Below are 20,197 nucleotides of genomic sequence, written 5' to 3'. Positions count from 1 at the left end.
TAAACTCCATTCTGAATTTCCCTGGAAGCCATTGAAGGGACACGAGAAGAAGTGTGACATGTGACTGGCAGCTTGTTTTTGTTAGCAGGATTTCTGCTGCACTCTGCAGTAACTGGAGACGAGCTATGGACAATGCGCGTGAAAAGTGAATTGCAATAATCAAGGTGGGAAAATACTAAGGTGTGAGCTAGAATTTCCACATGACTGAATGACAACAAAGGATTAATACTGAAATATTTCTGGTGTGAAGGAAACAAGGCCTTCAAGAGTGAGCGCGAATCACCTAACCAGCAAACTGAAAGGAGGTGAGCACAGAAATAGAAGGTCTGTGGGCTGGTTGTTTGCTTTGTCAACTTTATGTTTATATGTAAAAACTACAAGAAAGATCATATGTGTGTCCTGATTAGGAAAGGGATTTATGTTGGTGTGTGGGTGGTGAGTTTCACATCATTTTATGGGGTAACAAGAAAGTAATGTAACAAGTAGTATAAGGCGATTCATAAAGTAACGCACTGCACGTGTGTAACAAAGTACTTCTTTTAGGTAACGATGGCAACGCTGGTCATAGAGACAAAGTTTCAGTATAAAGCTGCACCTTCACCTACAACATACAACCGTGACGTGTTCGGTGTTTCTCTGCCTTTAAGTGACAGATCGGGGACGGGTGAAAAGCACTGATGATTGATAAACGCCGTGACATACCTCCTGTCTGCCAGCAGCACTCCTTCACAGGCTCGTGCACTGCTGTTTCACAGGAATGCAGCTAAAACCAACGACCAGCAGTCGTCTATATGCAGACGCAAGGCTTTATGAATCATCAAATGCTCTTTGTTACACACATCAGAGACAGATAAAGCTTTAACTGACAGTTGCATGGAGTCTCGTCTGGACATATTGTTGAGTTCATCAGTATTATGCAGTGGCACAAGTTCATATAAACTATTGTTGCCACATAGATATGTCTGGACAATAGTGGCAGTTTTCAAAGTCGCACTGGTTTTCTTTTATGGATCAGTAAAAGAGAAGAAAAGACTGCGATTGTGGTCGTGGTTCAAAGAAATCTGAATTTCCCAGATGTTATTTTTCCTTGGGAAGCTTATTCCTAGTACAGTCCCTTTGTAAGTTTTCCCACGTTTGCTTTTGCACAAATTCTGTGCAGCCCGAAATCATAAAGTTCAAGTGTGACGCACAAGTAAATCGGTAGCATCGAAACAGTTGATGGAGTACACGTGAAGTCACCGTTGATGTGCTCATTCTGTGTTTAAACAGATTAAAGAATAAGTGCAGAGCAAAGCATGTGTGCACACCTGTTTGGAGGGTGATGAGGTAACAAGGCCTTGTTTCAATGCACAGCAGATGAGATAACATCTAGCTTGACTGGCGGATTGTAAATCAAATCTGTCTAAAGTCAGTCATCAAGGCACTCTGTATGCCTGCTTTCACCGGGGCTTTACAAACAGGTCTGACAAGCAGTGTGAGTCTCTCCTCCACCTTCACCTCTCCTCCCACGCTGCTGCGCTTGCTGTACTGCAATCCAGTGGACGAGCCCAGTTCAGTGCGTAAAAACGAGAAACCCGGGGCACAGTTCCGCCTCTCCGCCCTCCCACTCAGTCATTAAAACAAGCCACATGCAGCCAGCGGAAAGAGAGAGAAACTATCTCGCTCCCGTCAGATGAAGGCAGCACGGATGTGCTCGTGTGATGAGAACATCTGAACAGATACCACACTGTATCACAACAAAATTATGAGGGAAGGCGGTGCCATTGTGTGTGCAGCCAGTATTGTTTTCACTGTTAAGCTTCATTAAGATCGCAATACCCACAAAAATTTCTACCCCTCCCCCAGCTCTGTGGTCATCCCTGCAACACTGCCACTCCTGTGTCGGTGTAATAGCATGGATGTGCACTGGATGCATATTCTGCTGCTCTGCGAAAACCCATCTCCTTTCCCAAATGTATCTTTCTTCCAAGGCTCTTGGTTGGAGCGGAGGCTTTTTGATGTTAGTAAAAAAAACAACTGAAGGAGCGCCTAAGAAGAAAATAGCGGGCTAAAAATAGCCTTTGGATGAGGCGCAGGCGGAAAATAGCCTTTCATCTGTCTTTGCAGCGTGCATTTTTATTTTTGCTGCTGTCCTCTTTGTCAATCACAGGGAAGTAAACCCTGATAATCTGCATGATAAATGATTTTTTTAGTACAGGTGAGATCAGTGAAAAGAGGTTCCAGCTGGACAGAATGACACTTTTTCTTTTGCAGCTGTTAAAATAAGTTGTTTTGTCAAACTGTGTTAGAGATTGTCTTTTTAATTGAAACTGAAAATGCCAATTTTACACCACGTTCCATGAATAATTGAAAATACTACTCGATTTATTTGGATGAAACAAAAGCAGCAACCCCTGAAGCTGCAAAAAATTGCAGTTCCCCAATTGGCCACTTGAGGCCTTGTCCAAAATATCGACTTCCATGTTAAAATGCCCAACTTTAAAGCATTTAAAAGCATTTCACATTCCAGTAAAAGAAAAAAAAAGCAGCAGCCTATTCCAGCGTATCAAATTGTAACATTGTAAATGTAACCAGTAATGTAACCAGTATGTCTTTATGGCATTTTGGCTCTTGCTGGTAAGCCGAAGAATGGAAGTGCAGCATCTAATAAGGTTATTATTATGAAAAGGTCTGTTTTATCCACACAAAAACTTTTAAATAGAATAGAAACAGTAATTATTTTTTTAAACTAACTTAAAACTGAAGTTTTGCTGTTTGTGGCCCTGTTTTCTAACCATTTGTAGTCTTTCTCACACGACAAAAATGATGTCAAATCTGTGGTGCTCAAATATGTGCACAGTATATCACAATGTGTTTCCCCCAGCTGTTATGCTGCTTAATTATTTTTATAAGAGGACCTTAAGCAGTTCCTGTACTTGATTCTGGCCTATTTCATCATCAGTTTCCACAATGACAGACTTGAAATGATTTCTCCTCCTATTACTGCACAGCAGAGAAAGTTACTCAGTCTTTGTTTTAGGGTGAGTGACACAAAACCAAACAAATTGGCATACAACAATGGTGCTGCTGATGTAGTTTCCTATCATACTTGCGCCATTCAAGCTCATCTCTCGCTATGATGCCATGATCCTCTTGCTTATTATCCTCGCTGCACGACCTCCACCTCCTTTCCACTTCTGTGTCACTGTATCAGCAGCAGCCTCAGTGAACATGCGACCAGATGCCTCTGTGCCTTTTAAAATGTAGCAACGGTGTGGCGTGATCAGAGCGCTGCCAAGGTAGAACTCAGATGCTCTGATAATGTGAAACTTTAAGGAGAGACAGCCAAGTTTATATAACCTCAATAGCAAAATGTACACACTGTTTTGGCTTTGTGCCCGCTCACCACTGTGCAGTGCATGTTTGAGTAGTGAAATGTATAGTCTGCTGTCTGATGTGTGTCTTGGACTGTCCTTTGGAGCCGAACGTGGAGTCGTTTTGAATTTTCATCAGCTTCGGAGACAAAAAAAACCCTCCAAGTTGTCACTTTAGTAAAAGTAAATAACTCACAGTGGGAAATGACTGCAGTGCAAGAAAGAGAACGATACAGAATAGCATGCATTCTGATAAGCATAGGTAGGTCAAAGAAGGGAACACATATGAAATAATGAAGGGACAGACTGTGCAGCAGTGAAAAGAAAAAGAATAATGGAAGGATATACGAGAAAGGCTCAAAGGATAAAAGAAAGGACAACATAACAGTGATGTGAGCCCATAAAATCCTTAAGAATTCAACAAAAGGTTAAAATCTGCCATCAGTCAGTCTCATTTCACTAACTGATTTAAGGAGATTGGGTTTGTTAAACTGTTGTACTTCCTGCTGTATTTCGGCTGCTGTGTGAGTGTGGAGACATACAACAAAATGTTTCTCTGTAATCCAAACACACAGCAGCGCGTCTGCCATCTCCACCTTGATACGCTGAAGATCAGTAAAGCTTTTTGTCACACTGGCTGGCTGGCAGCAATGCAGCTGGCAAACTTTAAAACACTCTACAGCTGATACACAGCAGGCAGGGGTGATTTTTCCATACTCTATTTTCTTCTACTCTCTGCTTCTTGCCAAGAACTTCCAACTGCCTACTTAACCGAGATATTACTTGACATACAAGGCTAACCATCGGATAACGTTACTTCCTTTGATCAGTTTGAAATGTTTAAGTGTGTGCTGGAACTTGAGAGAAGACTACATATCAATATGTAGAAAAAGATGCCTTCCTGGAAATTATTTTCATTTGTCTGATTTTGCTTTCTTTTCTCACTCCTACAAATCTACAAAATATATATTTTGCCATGCAAGCACAGTGAGAAACTCATGCTCTGCGTCACACTCTGGCCTCACATAGAGCATTCTCTGTTGTTTGAGTTTGCTTTAAATATAAATGAATATGTGTGGCGTAGCATTTCTTTTTCTTTGCTCCTTGTAAACAGCAGATTTTCTCTGAGTTTTCTTGGATGAGAGGTAGAAATTAAGCAACCTGCTTTTTGACTCTAAGAGGTTTTGGGGGGTGAGTAGAAATACAAACACAGCTGAGGGCTTGCTTTGTTTGATCTGTTGACTCTCTGTTTTACACCTCAGCTCGTAATCAGAGCAGAAGGGAGGTAAAGCCGAATTTGGAAATGGAGACACGCGGAGTGTGCCAAGTACCCGGCATGGAACAACCAGGCCACTGTACACTGGGATAACAGAGAGATTTAGTATCTCAGTGCTTCTGTGCCAAACTAGCATTGAATAGCAGTCATCAAGGAACTTATTTTAATTCACTCAGAGGGCTGTTTTTATCCACATAAGAACATTTGCAACCTCGCACCCTCAGCCTCAGGAAGCTCCACTGTCACGCAGAGGGAAATAATCAAACTCAGATTACAAATCATAAATTTGGCCATTAAAATATGCAGATTACAAAAAGTAGCAAACATCTATACTGAGAATCTGTGTGCTAAAAGTTCAACCAAGAGATGCGTTCCTCATAAATGATGTATTCATATATTCCATCTAAAACTAAACTACAGGAAAACAGTCCGCCAGATACAAACTGAATGTTCATTAGTTTTTCGACATAAGCATAGATGAGGGAGGGAAGTGAGAGTAGTGCTGACAGCAGGAGTTTCCACACTACTGTAAAACTTGTATTTTAAAAAAAAGTGCTTTAAAGATATTCTTTTCTAAATATTGAATAATAAGCAGCTTAATAAGTAAAATACAAAATTAATGTGGGTATTGTAAGACGAGGCAACAGAGATGAATCAGACGTTAGAGAAATGTGGTGCAGTTTCTGCACCATCTGATATTTGTGCAGAGGATAGTCAGGACCTGTTTAGGGCCAAATTTATTAAATGGGACAAAATACTATGTGAGTGAAATCTCCGAGCAGCGTTCATAGGTGTGGTTAGCTTTACAGGTTATTTACAAAAGATGCAATGTTTTTAACATCAAGCACAAGAAATAAGACTTTCTCTCTGGTTTTAAATATTGGTGCAATGAGCAGCAAGCAGAATGACACAAACAGGATTTAAATATTCTCCTAAGTAAGACAGGAACTCCCATGAAGTAATGATAGTACTTTTTCTATGCCATTAGTAAATCTGGCTCTTAACATCCATAAATGTGACATCAAGTCAGCTGATAGAGGAATCCATACAGTGTGATGCTTCAAGCTAATTTCAACCAGCAGTGATGGAAGAAAATTCTCTCAGCAAGTAATACGAACATATTTCACAGCTAGCCGTTGAATATCTGTGCCACAGAAATGTTCCTTTACAGTAACATGCTTGCAACTTATTAATTACAGCTATTGCAACCCATCCACATTTCTTCCTACTGCTACGATTAATGTCACTGTCCACCCTGAAGGTCCTGAAGCCAAGTATGGTCACACTGTGGTCAAGCAAGTTCCTTCCTTCGTAGCTCCCCAAAGGAAAGTCGACCAACAGAGCTAGCATAAAAATGGCTTGTTGTATTAAAAGATTCTGCATCTGCAGGACTCTACAGAAAAAATGCCCTTTTATAATGCTGTTTTCTACCTAAATAACACGACAGTAGCTCAGCTTATAAGGCATGAGTATGTCTTTGATGTAATTAAAACCAAGAAAAAAAACCTTTAAACTAATTCTGTAGCCAACAGGTAGTCAGTGTGCTATAGCAAAGATGAAAGTGATACGTTTCATTTAGCTTGTCAAAAGTCTGGCAGAGAAGTTTGGAACAAGTTGGAACTGAGGGCGTAGTTTTGGCTGAGCCCCAGTGGAATTACAATAATCCAGACATGACAAGACAAAAGCACAGATGATGTTTTTTCAAGGTTCACTTAAGATTAAAAAAATATCAACTACAATAATACATTATTCAAGATCAATATAATTTTTTAGAGTTTGGTTAAATATAGATTTATTATAAATTTATTATAAATAAATAATAGATTAGTATAGATTTATTTAAACGATTTAACTTTCTTTGATATTCGTATGTCAGAACAAGGTTTAAAGTTAATTATTACATCTAAATCTAAGATCACAGGTTATATCAAGTCATAAAATAACAAAACATCTCTCCATTACTAACACTCAGGGGAACACATAGTTGAATATCATCTGCATAACAATGAACATTGATCCTATAGATTATTTCTCCCAAGGAAACTATAAATAGAGTATAAAATGGGGGTAAAAATGGGGAAATGATTTCTACTAAAATTACAAAAAGGAATGAAACTAGACAACAGCAATATGATTTATAACAACATCACAATCAGTTATATCAAATGCAGAACTCGTTCAAAAGAACATGATCTGATATCAGAATCTTCCTGTTTCTGTGCTGTGGGTTTGGAATCTGGATTGCTACTGCCCAAAAACATTTTACTTCAATAAATGTGTAAGTTTAAAATTGGTTCGTTCAGAAAAGGTTAAACTCCTGCAAAGGTTATAAGCAATAAAAAATATATTAATAAAAAGATTTTAATGGCCAAAGGTCGGGTAGGGTAAATTTTTAGTAATCAAAGTGGAAAAATGTGAATTCTCTGCTTTTTAATCAGGACAGTGAAAGGTCAAAATCAAGCAGATGTCTGGAGAAATATTAATTTTGACTATTCCATTTATGATTATCTCAATTATTCTGTACAGCATGCTTTACTGTTTTACTTTTTCTCTGTAAAATTGTTTTTTAATTGTGTTTTTGGGTTTTGCACAGAGGAAGTTTACAAAATGCAGCAGTACCGAGCAACCACATTAAAGCCATTCACTTGCCATTAACAAGGCAACTTAATTTCTTTCTCAGCTGCTCATTTTGCACAAGTGACTAAACAAGAATTTTATGCCCATCCCAATCTTTAGCCCTCCTGCTGTCAATAACTTAAACATTGCCTGTTTGCTCTGATCTGTTTGCAAATGTGCAATAGGCACCCAGGGGAACGGAAGCTCAGTATGTCCAAAGTTTGTCTTGACGGGGCAATGAGTATAATCAAAAAGGAGATTTCATTTTTAATTGAAATTTGCAACTTCCAGCATAGTTCTGAAGTATCATATACTGCGTTGCCATCACAAATTTCCCAATTTCCTAGTTTTTGCATATTTTTCACACTTGAACGTTTCAAATCATCAAATAAGTTTTAATATTAGACAAAGATAACCTGAGTAAATACAGAATGGAGCTTTTAAATGAGGATTTCATTTACTAAGGGGAAAAATTATCCAACCCTGCCTGGCCCTATGTGAAAAAGTAACTACACCTCCCTTTAAATCGTAAATTAACTGTGAGTAACCATATTTTTTTAAAGCTGAGTTCAATTTCACTAGACACACCCGGGCCTAATTACTGTCAGACCTGTTGACTCAAGACATTCAAAATCATTTCTAAGGCTTTGGCATGATGACAGCCCTTATCTACAAATGGAGAAAAGGCGGTGAATGTTCCCAGGAATGCAGGTGTGACGTCACTCAGTCAAGGTCAGCGTTCATCATGAGACAATAAGAAAGAGACCAGGGCTGAAACCACTGCGGACCAAAGCGCACAAAGCCTCGTCTAACTGTTGCCAAAAAACATCCTGATGGGCCTCAAGACGTTTAAGAAAATGTTTTGTGGACTGACAAGACAAAAGTAGCAGGTTTGAGTCCTGTTACATCTGTCGTAAAACCACAGCACTTCAAAAAAGAACATCATACCACCAGTCAAACATGGTGGTGGTAGTGTGATGGTCTGGGATCTTTACCGGCACAACCACCTACTAGGTTTCGGGGTAATTACTTTTTCACACGGGGTCAGCTACGTTAGAATAATAGTTTTTCCCTTAATAAATAAAATATTTTTTTAAAACAGCCTTTTGTATTTACTTGGGTCATATTTGTCAATTTTTGGGGGGGAATTTTCTAAAACATGCAACAAAAATGTAAGACTAAGGAATTAGAAAGGGGGAAAACTTTTCTCAAGGCATTCTACTATTAATTGTCAACCATATTCTTATATTATTTAGAGAAAGTGACAATCGAGGAGTTCGTCAAAGAGACCACAGAGTCCTTGTGCGGCTCAATGCCACATTGAGAGCACAGTTATGTTGTGATTTACTCTTTTCGGTCTTTAGATGCATTGCTCTGCACAAACGTCCAGGGGCTCAGACTCAAGCTGTCTGTTTTGCAACTTCACCAACAAGCTCTCCACTCTCACAGTGACGAAAACACTAGCCCATAGAGCAAAAATGACTTGCAGCTCAGTGGTCTTCTAGAGAGGTGTAATGGCAGTGACTGTGCCAAACAGGTGGACTGGCTGTGCTCTATAACCTTTTCTCTAAAAAGCTCCCATTACGCCCAGCAGAGGAGAGACAATACAAAACTGTGTGCTGGAACCCCGCTGAGCCTCAGGAGAGTGTTCAGCTCACCTCACACTGCGCCTCAAACCTGTCAGCCTCATTTCGCTTTGAGGTGTGGGCGCCCATCGCAATTTGTGGTTACAAGGGAGTCGCTGCACGCATGCACTCGCATCGACTGTTTCCCTGTGTTCTTGGGTTTGGTCGCACAACTACTCGATTGCCAATAAGCTTGCTCTAAAAGATGCTGGGGGAAAAACGCCATACTAGCAATGCCCCAAATTATTTTGTGATCTAAAAAATAGTATTAGTATTATATTGTTGCAGGTGAAGCCCTATTGGTTGCACTGATCATGGTACATAGTAAATAGGTTGTGCTTATTATGAACCTGGCAAGCCTGTTTGTTTTATTAGCCTGGATTAATAGTCACCCATACTTCTTGAACTAATGTAAATTATGCAAATGCACCGACGTGTGATTTTGCTGCAAGCTGTCCTGTTTGCACTGAGATCTGAGGAAACAGAGCCTGATGACAAGCTGTCATGTTAGCAGCATAGCACCACTGTTTTCAATACACATAAATGGCCTCAAAAAACTCTGGCACGGTTTGCAGCTAGTGATAAAACCGAAGTGAAATCTACAAGTTCCAACAAGTCAAACAGATATCCAACAGTCGGGGCTGTGTTTAAAATGTAAATAAAATTAAGAGCCAGTTTGTTTTATTGTATAACCTCGCTTCCAGATAATTGACCTTTTTGGATTGCGCCTGCTTGGGCGCGCTTGTCTCTGGTTTCACATACTTTGTGTCTGGGAACGTTTTCTCTCAGAATAAAACTGTTTTTTCTCGTTTCCAATCCCATCATTCATCTCACAGCCCCTGTGAGTCATATAGTGTCTCGCTGGAGTGGTCTCAACCCCCTTGTTGAGAGCCGCTGATATACAGTATGTTAGCGGGTGCGTGTGACGACAGCAGTTGGTCACTAGCGTATGTGCAGGACCAAGAAAGCACTGCCAAGTGGAGTGCGAAGTGACCTCGGAGATCGACTCCCTCCCATTGTGCTGCATCTTTGTCTGGCCCGAAACTGCGGTGTTAATGATTAGCCCTGCTGCTTTTGTGCACCTCTTACAGACAAAACCAGTGCGAGTCAATTGGCTGTTGCCCACACAGGCAGTGTGCTGCGACGAGGCCCAAAGAGAAAACAATCAGGGCTGCCTGCTACTCGGGGTTATCAGTGAAAATATGTGCCGTGATAAGCTGAATAATGTAATGGGTGAAAAAGAAAAAAAAGAGAAAAACACAGAATTTATTAAAGCTGTCAGTTTCTTCTGGGCATGCTTCGGATAATCAAGTTAAACTCTACGGACTCAGCGTTGTTGTTGTTGTTTAATTTTTAACTCCATTTTAAATGAAAAGGCCTCACCTTTCATCTCCTGCTGATCTATTCCCTCGAGGGGTTGGGTGGGGGGTGGGGTGTAAGTGTCTGTATGTGTGTGTGTTTGGGTGGAGGGGGTGTGTTATGTGTGTGAATACATATGTTTGTGTGAGTTCATTAGAAGTTAGAGTGTCGTGGGGGAGCTGGGAGGAGTTTTGTTTACGTGTGTGTGTGTGAGTGTGTGTGTGTGTGTGTGTGTGTGTGTGTGTGTGTGTGTGTGTGTGTGTGTGTGTGTGTGTGCACAAAGAGGTCATTTGGTCAGTTTGCCCATCAGTACTTGAGCTGTCTGACTGAGCATTCTCACCATCTGTATGACCTCTCCTCCCGACCGACTGGCTTTTGTTCCCGAGCTTGCCTGCCTCCCACCAGCGTTTCTCACAGAGCTCTGTAGTACGAAGGGTCACCGGGACTGGCCTTCATCATTAGTCTGCGCTCTTCGTCTTCACCAACATTAATGAGGACCTCTTTGTTCTTTCACCATTTGACTTTCCCATGAGGTCGGGCACGGGTACAGTATCACCTGTATGCATGACGTATGTAGAAAAATACAAAATAAAGCAGAATTCTTTGTCTATTAAAGCCAATGAGCAAATATTAAAGCACCCAAACATCTATATCATGTATGTAATTTAGATTCATGTCTAAAAACCTTCATTCACTCTCACACGTATGTCAGTTCGTGCACGTCTGACACATATTGTCACAAATCACTGCCGAGGAGCCCACCTCTGCTGAACAAATAGCGGCACACTCCTCAACCTTCCTCGCAGCCACTTAGCAGAGGTCTGCTGCGCTTTATGGTGTCATAAAGTTGCCTTCTCAAAACACAGTTTAAGAGATGTCGGTAATTGGTGTGTTGTTTGACGCAGAGTCGGGTGCTATCGCCTCTGTCCTGACTGCGGTAATTAGCCAAAGGCTGCAGTATATGGCAGATTAAATGGGTGGTTAATGGTAATTTGCTCTTCACTCAGCACACTTTGGGGTCTGAATGGTCAAACATTTGCATTGGCTGGTCTCAATCTTGAATGACAGTTCTGACAGATTATCGCATGACTTACAGTTTCCACAGTAAGCTGTAATTATTAGACAGCAATAAACCTACTTAAGGGAAAAGTACATATTTAATAATGTTTAACAGTGGAAAATAGAGGCGGTAAATTTTGAATCAGCAGATGCAAGACAAAGATCAGCAAAGCTTACTGAAAATGCATTGCTTTTGGCATGTATCCCTCAGCTTTAATGGTGCTTACACAGAGCTACGCTGTATGCACCATGCACCCCGAAAACCACTGGCTGCAACATTCTTTGATATTGAGAATCATAGAGAACAGTCAGGGAGACGAGCAAAAGAAGTGATGGCAGCCATCAGTATTACTTAGAAGCTTTTTGAACATTGGCTACACCAGAAGCTCACAAAGGTGGGTGTTTTAGGAGAGTGTGTTTTATTTAGTTTCCCGCCTTTTAAAAAAAAAAAAAAGATAAATAAGTTAAAAATATTTTACAGTGGGGGTTTTCTCATATTTGTTATATCCAGGACTTCAGATGGACAAAATATAAATTCAACAAACTTCTGATCCAAAGACGTTTTCTGGTGTAAGTTTTTTCAGTGAACGGAACTGGTTGAGATCCCCCTCACTCTTATAGATAACTAAAAGTCTGCGGTCAGTCACCATGTGCGGACACTGTATTCATTTCCATACAGCACGCTTGTCTTCATTACATCTCAGAGCCATCTACTGGTGCCTCTGTACCCACGCTGAGTGTCAGACTAAAAATTCGGGGCTCATAAAGCAGCTCAGGATTCTCAAGTTTGAAAGAAAGAGATGGGAGGCGCTTGGACCATCCATCACTGGCTGCCTCTAGCGGACCCCGGAGGGGCGGCGCGCCGAAATCTGATCGCCCTTCCCCCGCTGCTGCTGTTTGTCCCAGCGGCGCGCAGGCTGGCAGAGGGAGGCATCGTGGACTCAAGAGGAGTGATGAGCGTCACACAATCGTACACGCGATGGTTCCGCCTTCAAAATAAAAGCTTGATATCTAGTCGCCTTATTGAATAGGACTCTTTTTGATGACTCAATTGAGTCCGCCAGGCTGATTTAATTGAGTTTGCTGCTAACGACAGCTAGCTGTGCTTCACTTATTTGTCTCCTCAGATGGCTCTGTTGGTATATCATTTTAACATATTTTAAATTTAAATTTACATATTCATTTATTGAAGAATGCATTCAGATTTTCATCAAATACACTGATTCACAACTTAACAATGATGACAGGATGTGAGCAATTAAGCAAAAAATACAATTAAAAACAGAAAAACATAATAAAGACTCTTATTTAAGTACACACAAGTACTAAAGTGCATGAAACGATACGATATAACCATTGCTGCATTACAGAGTTCCTTTGTAGATGGCTCATAGGCTGGCGAGTGCTTTTTTCCCCTTACCTTTCCTGCATTTTCATAATTGAACGAGTGCCTCGGAGCAAAGCATGCGTCATCGGATCCGAGCCAAGGATTTTATTTTGAAAGTAAACCTGGAACTCCTCGTGTTTCCCAGCGGTGCACGGTTGACGGCAGCACCTTGCAACTCCTACTTCACAGACAGCGAGAGGAGAAGAGTCACCACTCTGCGTTGGTTGATCAGAAGCGACGAAACGCACCGAAACTGGCATCTGCGCCGGAGGAGACGCAAAGGAACCGCGCATCCCGCGTCCCCGTCCGCCTCGTCCACTCTGCCCCCTCGCAGGACAGGATGAAAGGACTTTGGAGGACTGGACACTTTGGACAACGCGGACAGCAGCGCGCGGCGGAGGACGGGATTTAGTGGAGAGAAGTTGGCGAAGACACTCGCCTTCAAGTCGTGAGGGGGGGATTTGTGACTCTTTTTTTCCGCTGTCGCTAAACTGCTCTCCAAGCGCTGGAACGTGAGGATTTAAAAGTAGTTTTGTGGGTTTTTGTGAAGTTTACCGGAGACTAGAGGCTATTTCACCAAAGGAAAGCTTGGTGCCATCTAAACTCTGAAGGCTGATCTTTTCTGTCAAAACGGGATACTGTGGGTAAATATTATTATTATTATTATTATTATTATTATTATTATTTACAAGCAGGTTGCGCAGACTCAGACACATAAGTCTCACAGCTTCACTTCCTTGTAGATGAGGACAGGTTAGAGCTTTGAGCACTGTGTACACTGCGTGAGTCGTGAAGCAGCCCCGCGGCTGTGCCACAGCACAGGTGGCGTGGAGGTCCCTGTTTGTGCGCAATTGGCGCATCTTGGCCAGTGTCAGCAGACTCTGGAGGAATCAACAGTCAGTGCGCAAATCTATTGCCACGGGTTCGGAGCAGGAGCGCAAAGCGGCTTCTGTTGTAGCTTGTGGAGGTGTGTGTGTGTGTTGCTGAAATTACGCACGCTGTAAGAAAAAAACGAGTGGAAAAAATACTGTAAAACATATTTGGGTTGGGAAACGTGTATGCTTTTTCCAGCAGTTGATTGAGTTTGGTTGATTTTTCAGTGAGGGGAAAAAAGTAATTTGCGCTAAAGCGTTCTCTCCACATCCAAAGTCATTCCCTTCATCCTTTCCAGTTTTTCAGTATTTACAGAAAAATCCACGAATGAGGGAAACTGTGAAACTGAGTGTTTTAGAAAGAAAGAGGCCAAATGAAATCACGCACGCTTATCCTTACACAAAGGGTGGTTTGTGGTGATACCTGCCAGATTTCGTTTGAGGTGAGCTCGCTCTTCATTCAGAATGAATCGAACCTATCCTGATTTTATCTTGTTTTTTTTTTTTAAATAAATAAATAAATAAATAAAATCCAGCCATCCCCGTGCTCGTTAGGATGGGCACGCCGTTTCTCCTCACCGCAGTAGTGACGTCTTCTCAGGTTTGGCGCTGAAATATGAATTGCACATCTCTTTCACAGAGCCGCACTCCCCCAAATCCTCTGATCATCTCTGAAGTTAGAAAGCGGCGGATTGTCCCCCCTCCTCTCCCTCTCAGTGAATGAACTGTGCGGTTCTCTCCCCTCAGCAGCAGATCACTCATCCCCTCTTCAAACACATGCGCATCAATGGGATTCAGATGGTGATTTTTTCTTCTCCTTCTTCTCCTTTTTGGCCACTCAGCTCGGCTTTGACTCCCACCATGTCAACTCCCAACCCGAAGAAAATTATTAGATTATTGCGTCCTGCGAGAGAGACGCTGAAAATGAGATTTGGGCTCTGTTGCTTTAGCTTATTAAAAAAAAAAGAAGAAAAAAAATGCTGTCATAAACAAGCGTGCGGCCGATAATAGTTGTGCTAATGCTCCAAATTAATTGTATCTATTGACCCGAGAAATAATGCGTGCCAGTGTGCAGCTTTTTCAATCAGAGGCGAGCCTCAGACACTTTCGGTTCCAAATGAGACTCTGATTGCCTCTTTTCATTAGTGAAATTGGCCCGAGACCATCGCTCTGCTCCTGGTTTAGTGCCTTTACGTTTTCCTTCTCGTTCATAAAGAGAAGGGTTCATTAATCTGCTTCAGCTTGTCTAATTTGACAGAGAAAAAGGATCATTACTTTCATGCACAAACACTCATTTATTATTTAAAGAAAACAAACTTATGTGACCTTATCTGAGCTTTACACTATACCTCTGATATAAAATTTGTGCCTATATATGTAAGGACTTCTAGTCTTTCTGTTCCCCTGTAATTAGGATTCTCACATGTCTGAGGTAGTAAAAGCTGAGTTTATACCAACCTTAGTACGATTTATAACATTTTAATGTCCCCCAGTGTCTGCTAGCAGCACTTTATGTAGTCTTTATAATTTCAAAAGGGACTTCGCTGTCCATCTGTATCTTCTGCTTTAACACAGAGGACAAAGCCCTGGCGTTCGGATCTTTTTCCATGTGCAGGCTGAGTCTCAGACGAGACGCCGCCCGTCTGAGTGTCAGCCCGAGGTGAGCTGAGCCCGGAGTCACCCCTGAACCTCTGACAGCTCTGAAGTGCCGAGCTCTCCTCTGCCTCTCAGCTGATCAATATCTCTTCTCACCTGAGGACTCGTTCGAGCGAGCTCTCTGAAGAGAGGGTGGCTCAGCTATGAAGGCAGGCAAGAAGTCGTGAAGGGACAGGCAGAAGGGAGATGGTGGGTGTGAGACATGCATTGCATTGCAAAAGAAAAAAGCTGGAGTGGAGAAAGGCGTGCTGCAAAGGAAGATGACCCACTTGTGTGTCTCTTTATTACCCATCTAACCTCCACTTGGCTCCACTCTCCAAAAAAAACCTCTAATCTCCCTTTTTTCCCCACCAAGAACACAAAGCTGATCCGGCCCCAGCCGCTGATTATCCGACTTAATTATTAAAGATTGCTGACACTCCATGGAGGTGTGACTAGCATGTGACTTCCTCACGTCGCTCCTCACTGAGGATAGAGGGATGGCAGGGATTTGAACCCGGGTTGAAGCGTTTTTCCGCCCCTGAGCTATTACAATGTGAAGATAGTCCTGCATGATTAATGCTCATGCCTTATTCATTGCCGTAGTTGTGTTTCCCTGCCATGCTTTAAGAAAATATTAGCATGAAAATTTGAGGCTTTGAACTCCTCTCTCGGTCTTTGGGATCCATATTACCTCATGTTCTTCTTCTACTCAGCTATTTGAGGTTGTTAAGTGATATCAAAGTGTTTTTAGCTGGTTGTGCTGTATATGAGGGTTTCATTTTCAGTGAGGATATCAGGTAGTTGTGTGTAATAAGGGGCACACATTAATTACTGCTCTTGCACATGGCTGTCATTTATTTCACCCAAATGCATCAATTACACTGCAGCACTTTGCTGCTCTTCAGATTCAAACACTCGCCGTGGACTCTGGCCTAGTCTAAACCCCTACCTGACACCAGATAAGTCAATGCTGCTATTGTATTAGATCTTCTTCTCACATGGTTTGAGAGGCTGTCATGCTACTTGTCTAAACAGATCTACGGGTTGATATGAACCAACTCTGAAGCCCTGTCAGCTCTCCAAGTGTACTGCCTTGTAAAAAGCTACTATTTTATATATATATGTATGTATATATTTATTTCTGTGTGTGTGTGTGTGTGTGTGTGTGTTTCTGTGCCTGCCAGAGAAAACAAAAGTTTAGATTTAGAGAGGCCTGTAATCAGCAACCTCCACGGCCTGAGAGCGAAGGCCTTATTGTGCTATATAAACAAACCTCAGCAGCATGTAGGCGTCTCGTGTTGTAAGAAGGTGAGGATGGGCTGAGACGGGAATAGAAGGACTCCTGGGAGTTCATAAGGAGAACATTAAAGGCTGAAGTATGTTGACGGGTAAAAGGTGCGGTGGCACTGTTTAAATTAGGACACCGTGTGTGTGTGTGCTGCTTTATTTATCCACGTGTGTCTTGTGAAGTGTCCCCAGTCTGTGTTTTTCTTTACTGAAGCTCGATAACGTGCAAATGCGTCCTCGCACTTGTGCCAAGCGAGGAGTGGGTCACAGGTCCTGCAAGGGAAAGAAAACAGTACTGTTAAGACTTAAGACAACACAACCTTTCTTTTGACTGTGTGTCTGTGTGCAATACACCTCAGTGTGTGCAAGTGAAGCTCGTTCTGTAATGTTAGCATGTGTATTCAATAAACGTCTCCGTAGGAGTGTGTGTGTTAAGGTAGACGTCCCACAACCAAAGGTATTCAGAAGATTCACAGACCCTCTGACGTTTAGGTTAATAGTGGTACCATGTGTGTTTACGTGTGCTCGTGTGGGAAGATTTTTCTTTTACTTTTCTGGGCATTTCACTCACATCTCACTGGGCATTCCAACTTTTCCTTTCTCGGGAAAACTTAGGGGCTGAACACTCTGCTATCCCTTTCTGTAGCCACCATGCTGCAGTCTGATAATGGAGGGTGACTTTGTCGAGAAGAGTCCCCGGGAAAAGAGCGTCAGGCTGTTTAGCTCTGTAACAATGAGCAAGTTAACTGATTGATTGTTGAGCTTGTGATCTGAACTCACGGTAGGGTACTGAAGTTTTCACTTTGAGCTGTTCGTGTGTTGGAATTTCTGTTTTCCCATCCTAAGAACCAGGTGCTCAGAGAAAGTTTCTAAGAAAAAACTTTGAAGAGGGATTTCCCGTCTAATCTTTAAAATCTGTGTGGACTCTCAGGTCAAAACAGGTTAGCATATGCACAGACCCCAAGGCGCTTTGTTGCACTGCGTTCAATGTACAGCCATTTGATGTTGGTTTTTTTTAAGTTTCAGACTGTGTTGATTTCTGTGTTTATAGTCTCAATGGACATCCTGGCTTCTCTTTGACAGATTCTGCTGCTTGTTTCAGGTCCGTGGTGGGGAGCTGTCGGACAGATTCTTGCGGCATCTGCGGCCGCCCTTCTGCTGGACAGTATGCGAACGGAGGATGTTGTCTAAGTTGGAGTCGGGCCTCGCTGCTCTGCGTCTGACCTCTTCGCCCAGAGGAATGACTGCTCTGTGGTGCTCACTCTGGCTTTCTCTCCTCCTTCCTCTCACCGTCGTTCCAGCCGGGCTGCCCACTGCTCAGCCCACAGGTAGGAGACAGACATCCAACCCCACACTGCTGATGCCACATTATTAATTGTCCTAAGTCTGCTTAAGACGCTGAGAAAACTCATTTTGAATTTTGTGCCTCAAACTTATTGCAACATAATTTTAGAGAACAATTTGAGCAAAGATGCCCTTTAATGCGTTGTGATTTATATTATTAGCTAAAAATACCAAACTCTGAGTGGTTCCAGCTCCTTTTTTTAATCGTGATTTGAATAATCCACATGTTGGCTTTACATTGAAAGGGTAGAAAAGGTCATTAAACAGTGCTTCTTGTGCACTCTTGTTCATTGCTTTCTTTTCCATGTTCTTTGAAAGACATTAATTTTTCTGTGTTCATCACTTCAAATAATGGTATTTAAAAGTCCCATTTACTGTTTATGCGAATGGAGTCCTTTCTCTTTTTCAACAAAAAATTTTTATGACGTTTTTTGTCCGAGGAGGATTTAATTGGCCTCTTCTCGGTTCGCTGAGCTTAGCGAGATTTTCCCTCTTTGTTCTCGAGGCAGAGAAATACCCAAAGATCAATCCAAAATAAACTTTGACTGCGTTTGCTTTAATCTCTCCATATTGCTATTAAAAAAAAAAAAAACAACACAGAGTAATCTTTATTCGTAGGTGTTAGCCAACACTTCTTTCTCTCCCCTCCCTTTTTTTTCCTTTTTATGTGAGGGTTATTTAAAATGAGTCTTTGACACTCTTTACACGGTACAGCGCATTAAGAAAGACGAGGAGCCCGGGCGCCTGCTGGAGAGGGCCCAGCTGTCTTACGCAAGCTGAGACACTTTGTGCATGAGTGTAAAAGATTGTGGTATTACAGCTTTTCTAACTGCTGCTTTTGTGTGTACAGTTTGTTTTGGCTGTCGCCCAAATAACTGAGGTCAGAGCAGAGATGCAGACTTTGAGATTCAAGACTTGGACTTAAGTCACTAAAGTGGAGACTTGTGTTTGTGGGACTTAATCTGCTGATCAGTGATAATGAACACAGCTTTGAGAGATAACAGCTAAATAGCCACATTATCCTCTGCATCCAGCGACTTAAAAAGAGACTTGTCCCCCGCCCTCTCTCGTGTAAAATGCATAATGTAAGGAAAGACAATGTGTGATTCTGTCTGCCTGATTGCCTTCCCTGCTGGAAGCCATCGCAGTCTCTCATGCGTGGGATCATCCAAAAAGCTGAGTGTGTGTCTGTGTTTTTTTTTTTTACCCCCCTCTGGGTGGCGGGTGTTCAGGCTGTGATCTTCATGTACCTGCAGCCAAATGCACGCGGAGCCCACGGCTCTGAGGAGGATATTGTTTCAAGTTCCTAATGTTGGGGTGTGATGATTCATCTGATGTCAAGTGGATAGCTGTGGTGATAACACGTGCAGCAGTGCTTCTGCCAAGGACGCTTCCTGGTGCAATGGAAAGCTTTTTACCTTAGAATCAAACTGAAAACGCGAGACTCTTTGTTCACCTTCATAATTACCCACCCAGTCAAAACTTGCTGGAAAGAAATGGGTTTTGCTAGACGTCTAAACAGCTCTGAGCTTTCGCTGTTAAGCTCCCAGCATTTTTGGGTACAATTTTTTTTTGAATGTAGGACAGCTACATGAAGGTTAGATGTATTTGCCCATTTATTTACATCTACATGTAAATTTAATTCCTTTTCAATGGTGCGTTGCATGGCAACCTTATTCATTCAGTCGTCTGGATTGTCATAGCGCCTTATGACCACACCCCTAAGATAATAGACATGGTGTTTTAGAGTGGCTGATTAGCTCAACAAGCAAACAAAGTGGGTTGTGGCGATACTCCTTTAGGTCATTTTATGATATTGTGTTTCTGATGAGGGTGTAGGCACATGAGGTTGATCTAAATGTCATTTTTTGATTCAAATTGCACAGTGGGTTTGCATGTAAAGCAGCATCTTTTTCTTAAAATGTCCTTTCAGAGAGCTGGAAAGACTCTTTTTTTGTCACATTTGGCTTTTCAACCAAATCTTAAAGTTGTTATGTCTGCTAAAGTTTGTATTATTTCTTCCGGGGGGGGGGGGGGGGGGGGGGACATTTACAGGCCCTATTTCCAGGTCCAAAACAAACACATCTTGGGCCAAATCAGATCGAATATAAACATTTTCAGTTGATATTTTTGGGCTAAAGAAAGAAAACCCTTGACTGATCGGTGTAGAAACAGCGAATACACCAACGTCTGATGTTAAGTGGGTACTTTCTTTACAGCCTTCGTGACACTTGGAAGTCCTGTTGTGATCTGGATATTATTTCTGAGACTTGTTTCGCTTGAATATCTGGCACAAATTAATGTTTGGGGGGGCGGGGTTGTCATTAGGGTTGCCAACCGTCCCTTAAAATACGGAATCGTCCCGTATTTCGAAACAAAAG

General features: G+C 42.0%; 1 protein-coding gene across 9 annotated transcripts in view; it reads left to right on the top strand.

The window, feature by feature from the left end:
* The first annotated feature begins 12,840 nt into the window (after positions 1 to 12,840).
* The window catches only part of fgfr3 (fibroblast growth factor receptor 3), a 65,434-nt gene continuing 58,077 nt past the window's right edge, over positions 12,841 to 20,197 (top strand). For 4 of the 9 annotated variants that reach the window (XM_026151202.1, XM_026151198.1, XM_026151203.1 and 1 more), the window contains exons 1-2: positions 12,841 to 13,319; positions 17,575 to 17,800. In XM_026151202.1, the coding sequence (XP_026006987.1) occupies positions 17,653 to 17,800 (148 nt within the window). In that variant the 5' untranslated portion in view covers positions 12,841 to 13,319; positions 17,575 to 17,652. The remainder of the gene's footprint in view (positions 13,320 to 17,574; positions 17,801 to 20,197) is intronic. The other 5 variants (XM_026151206.1, XM_026151205.1, XM_026151204.1 and 2 more) reach the window with 2 other exon arrangements.

This window comes from Astatotilapia calliptera, chromosome 19 (assembly GCF_900246225.1).
Source record: "Astatotilapia calliptera chromosome 19, fAstCal1.2, whole genome shotgun sequence".
NCBI lineage: Eukaryota > Metazoa > Chordata > Actinopteri > Cichliformes > Cichlidae > Astatotilapia > Astatotilapia calliptera.
This window is presented reverse-complemented; position numbering and strand designations above follow the sequence as displayed.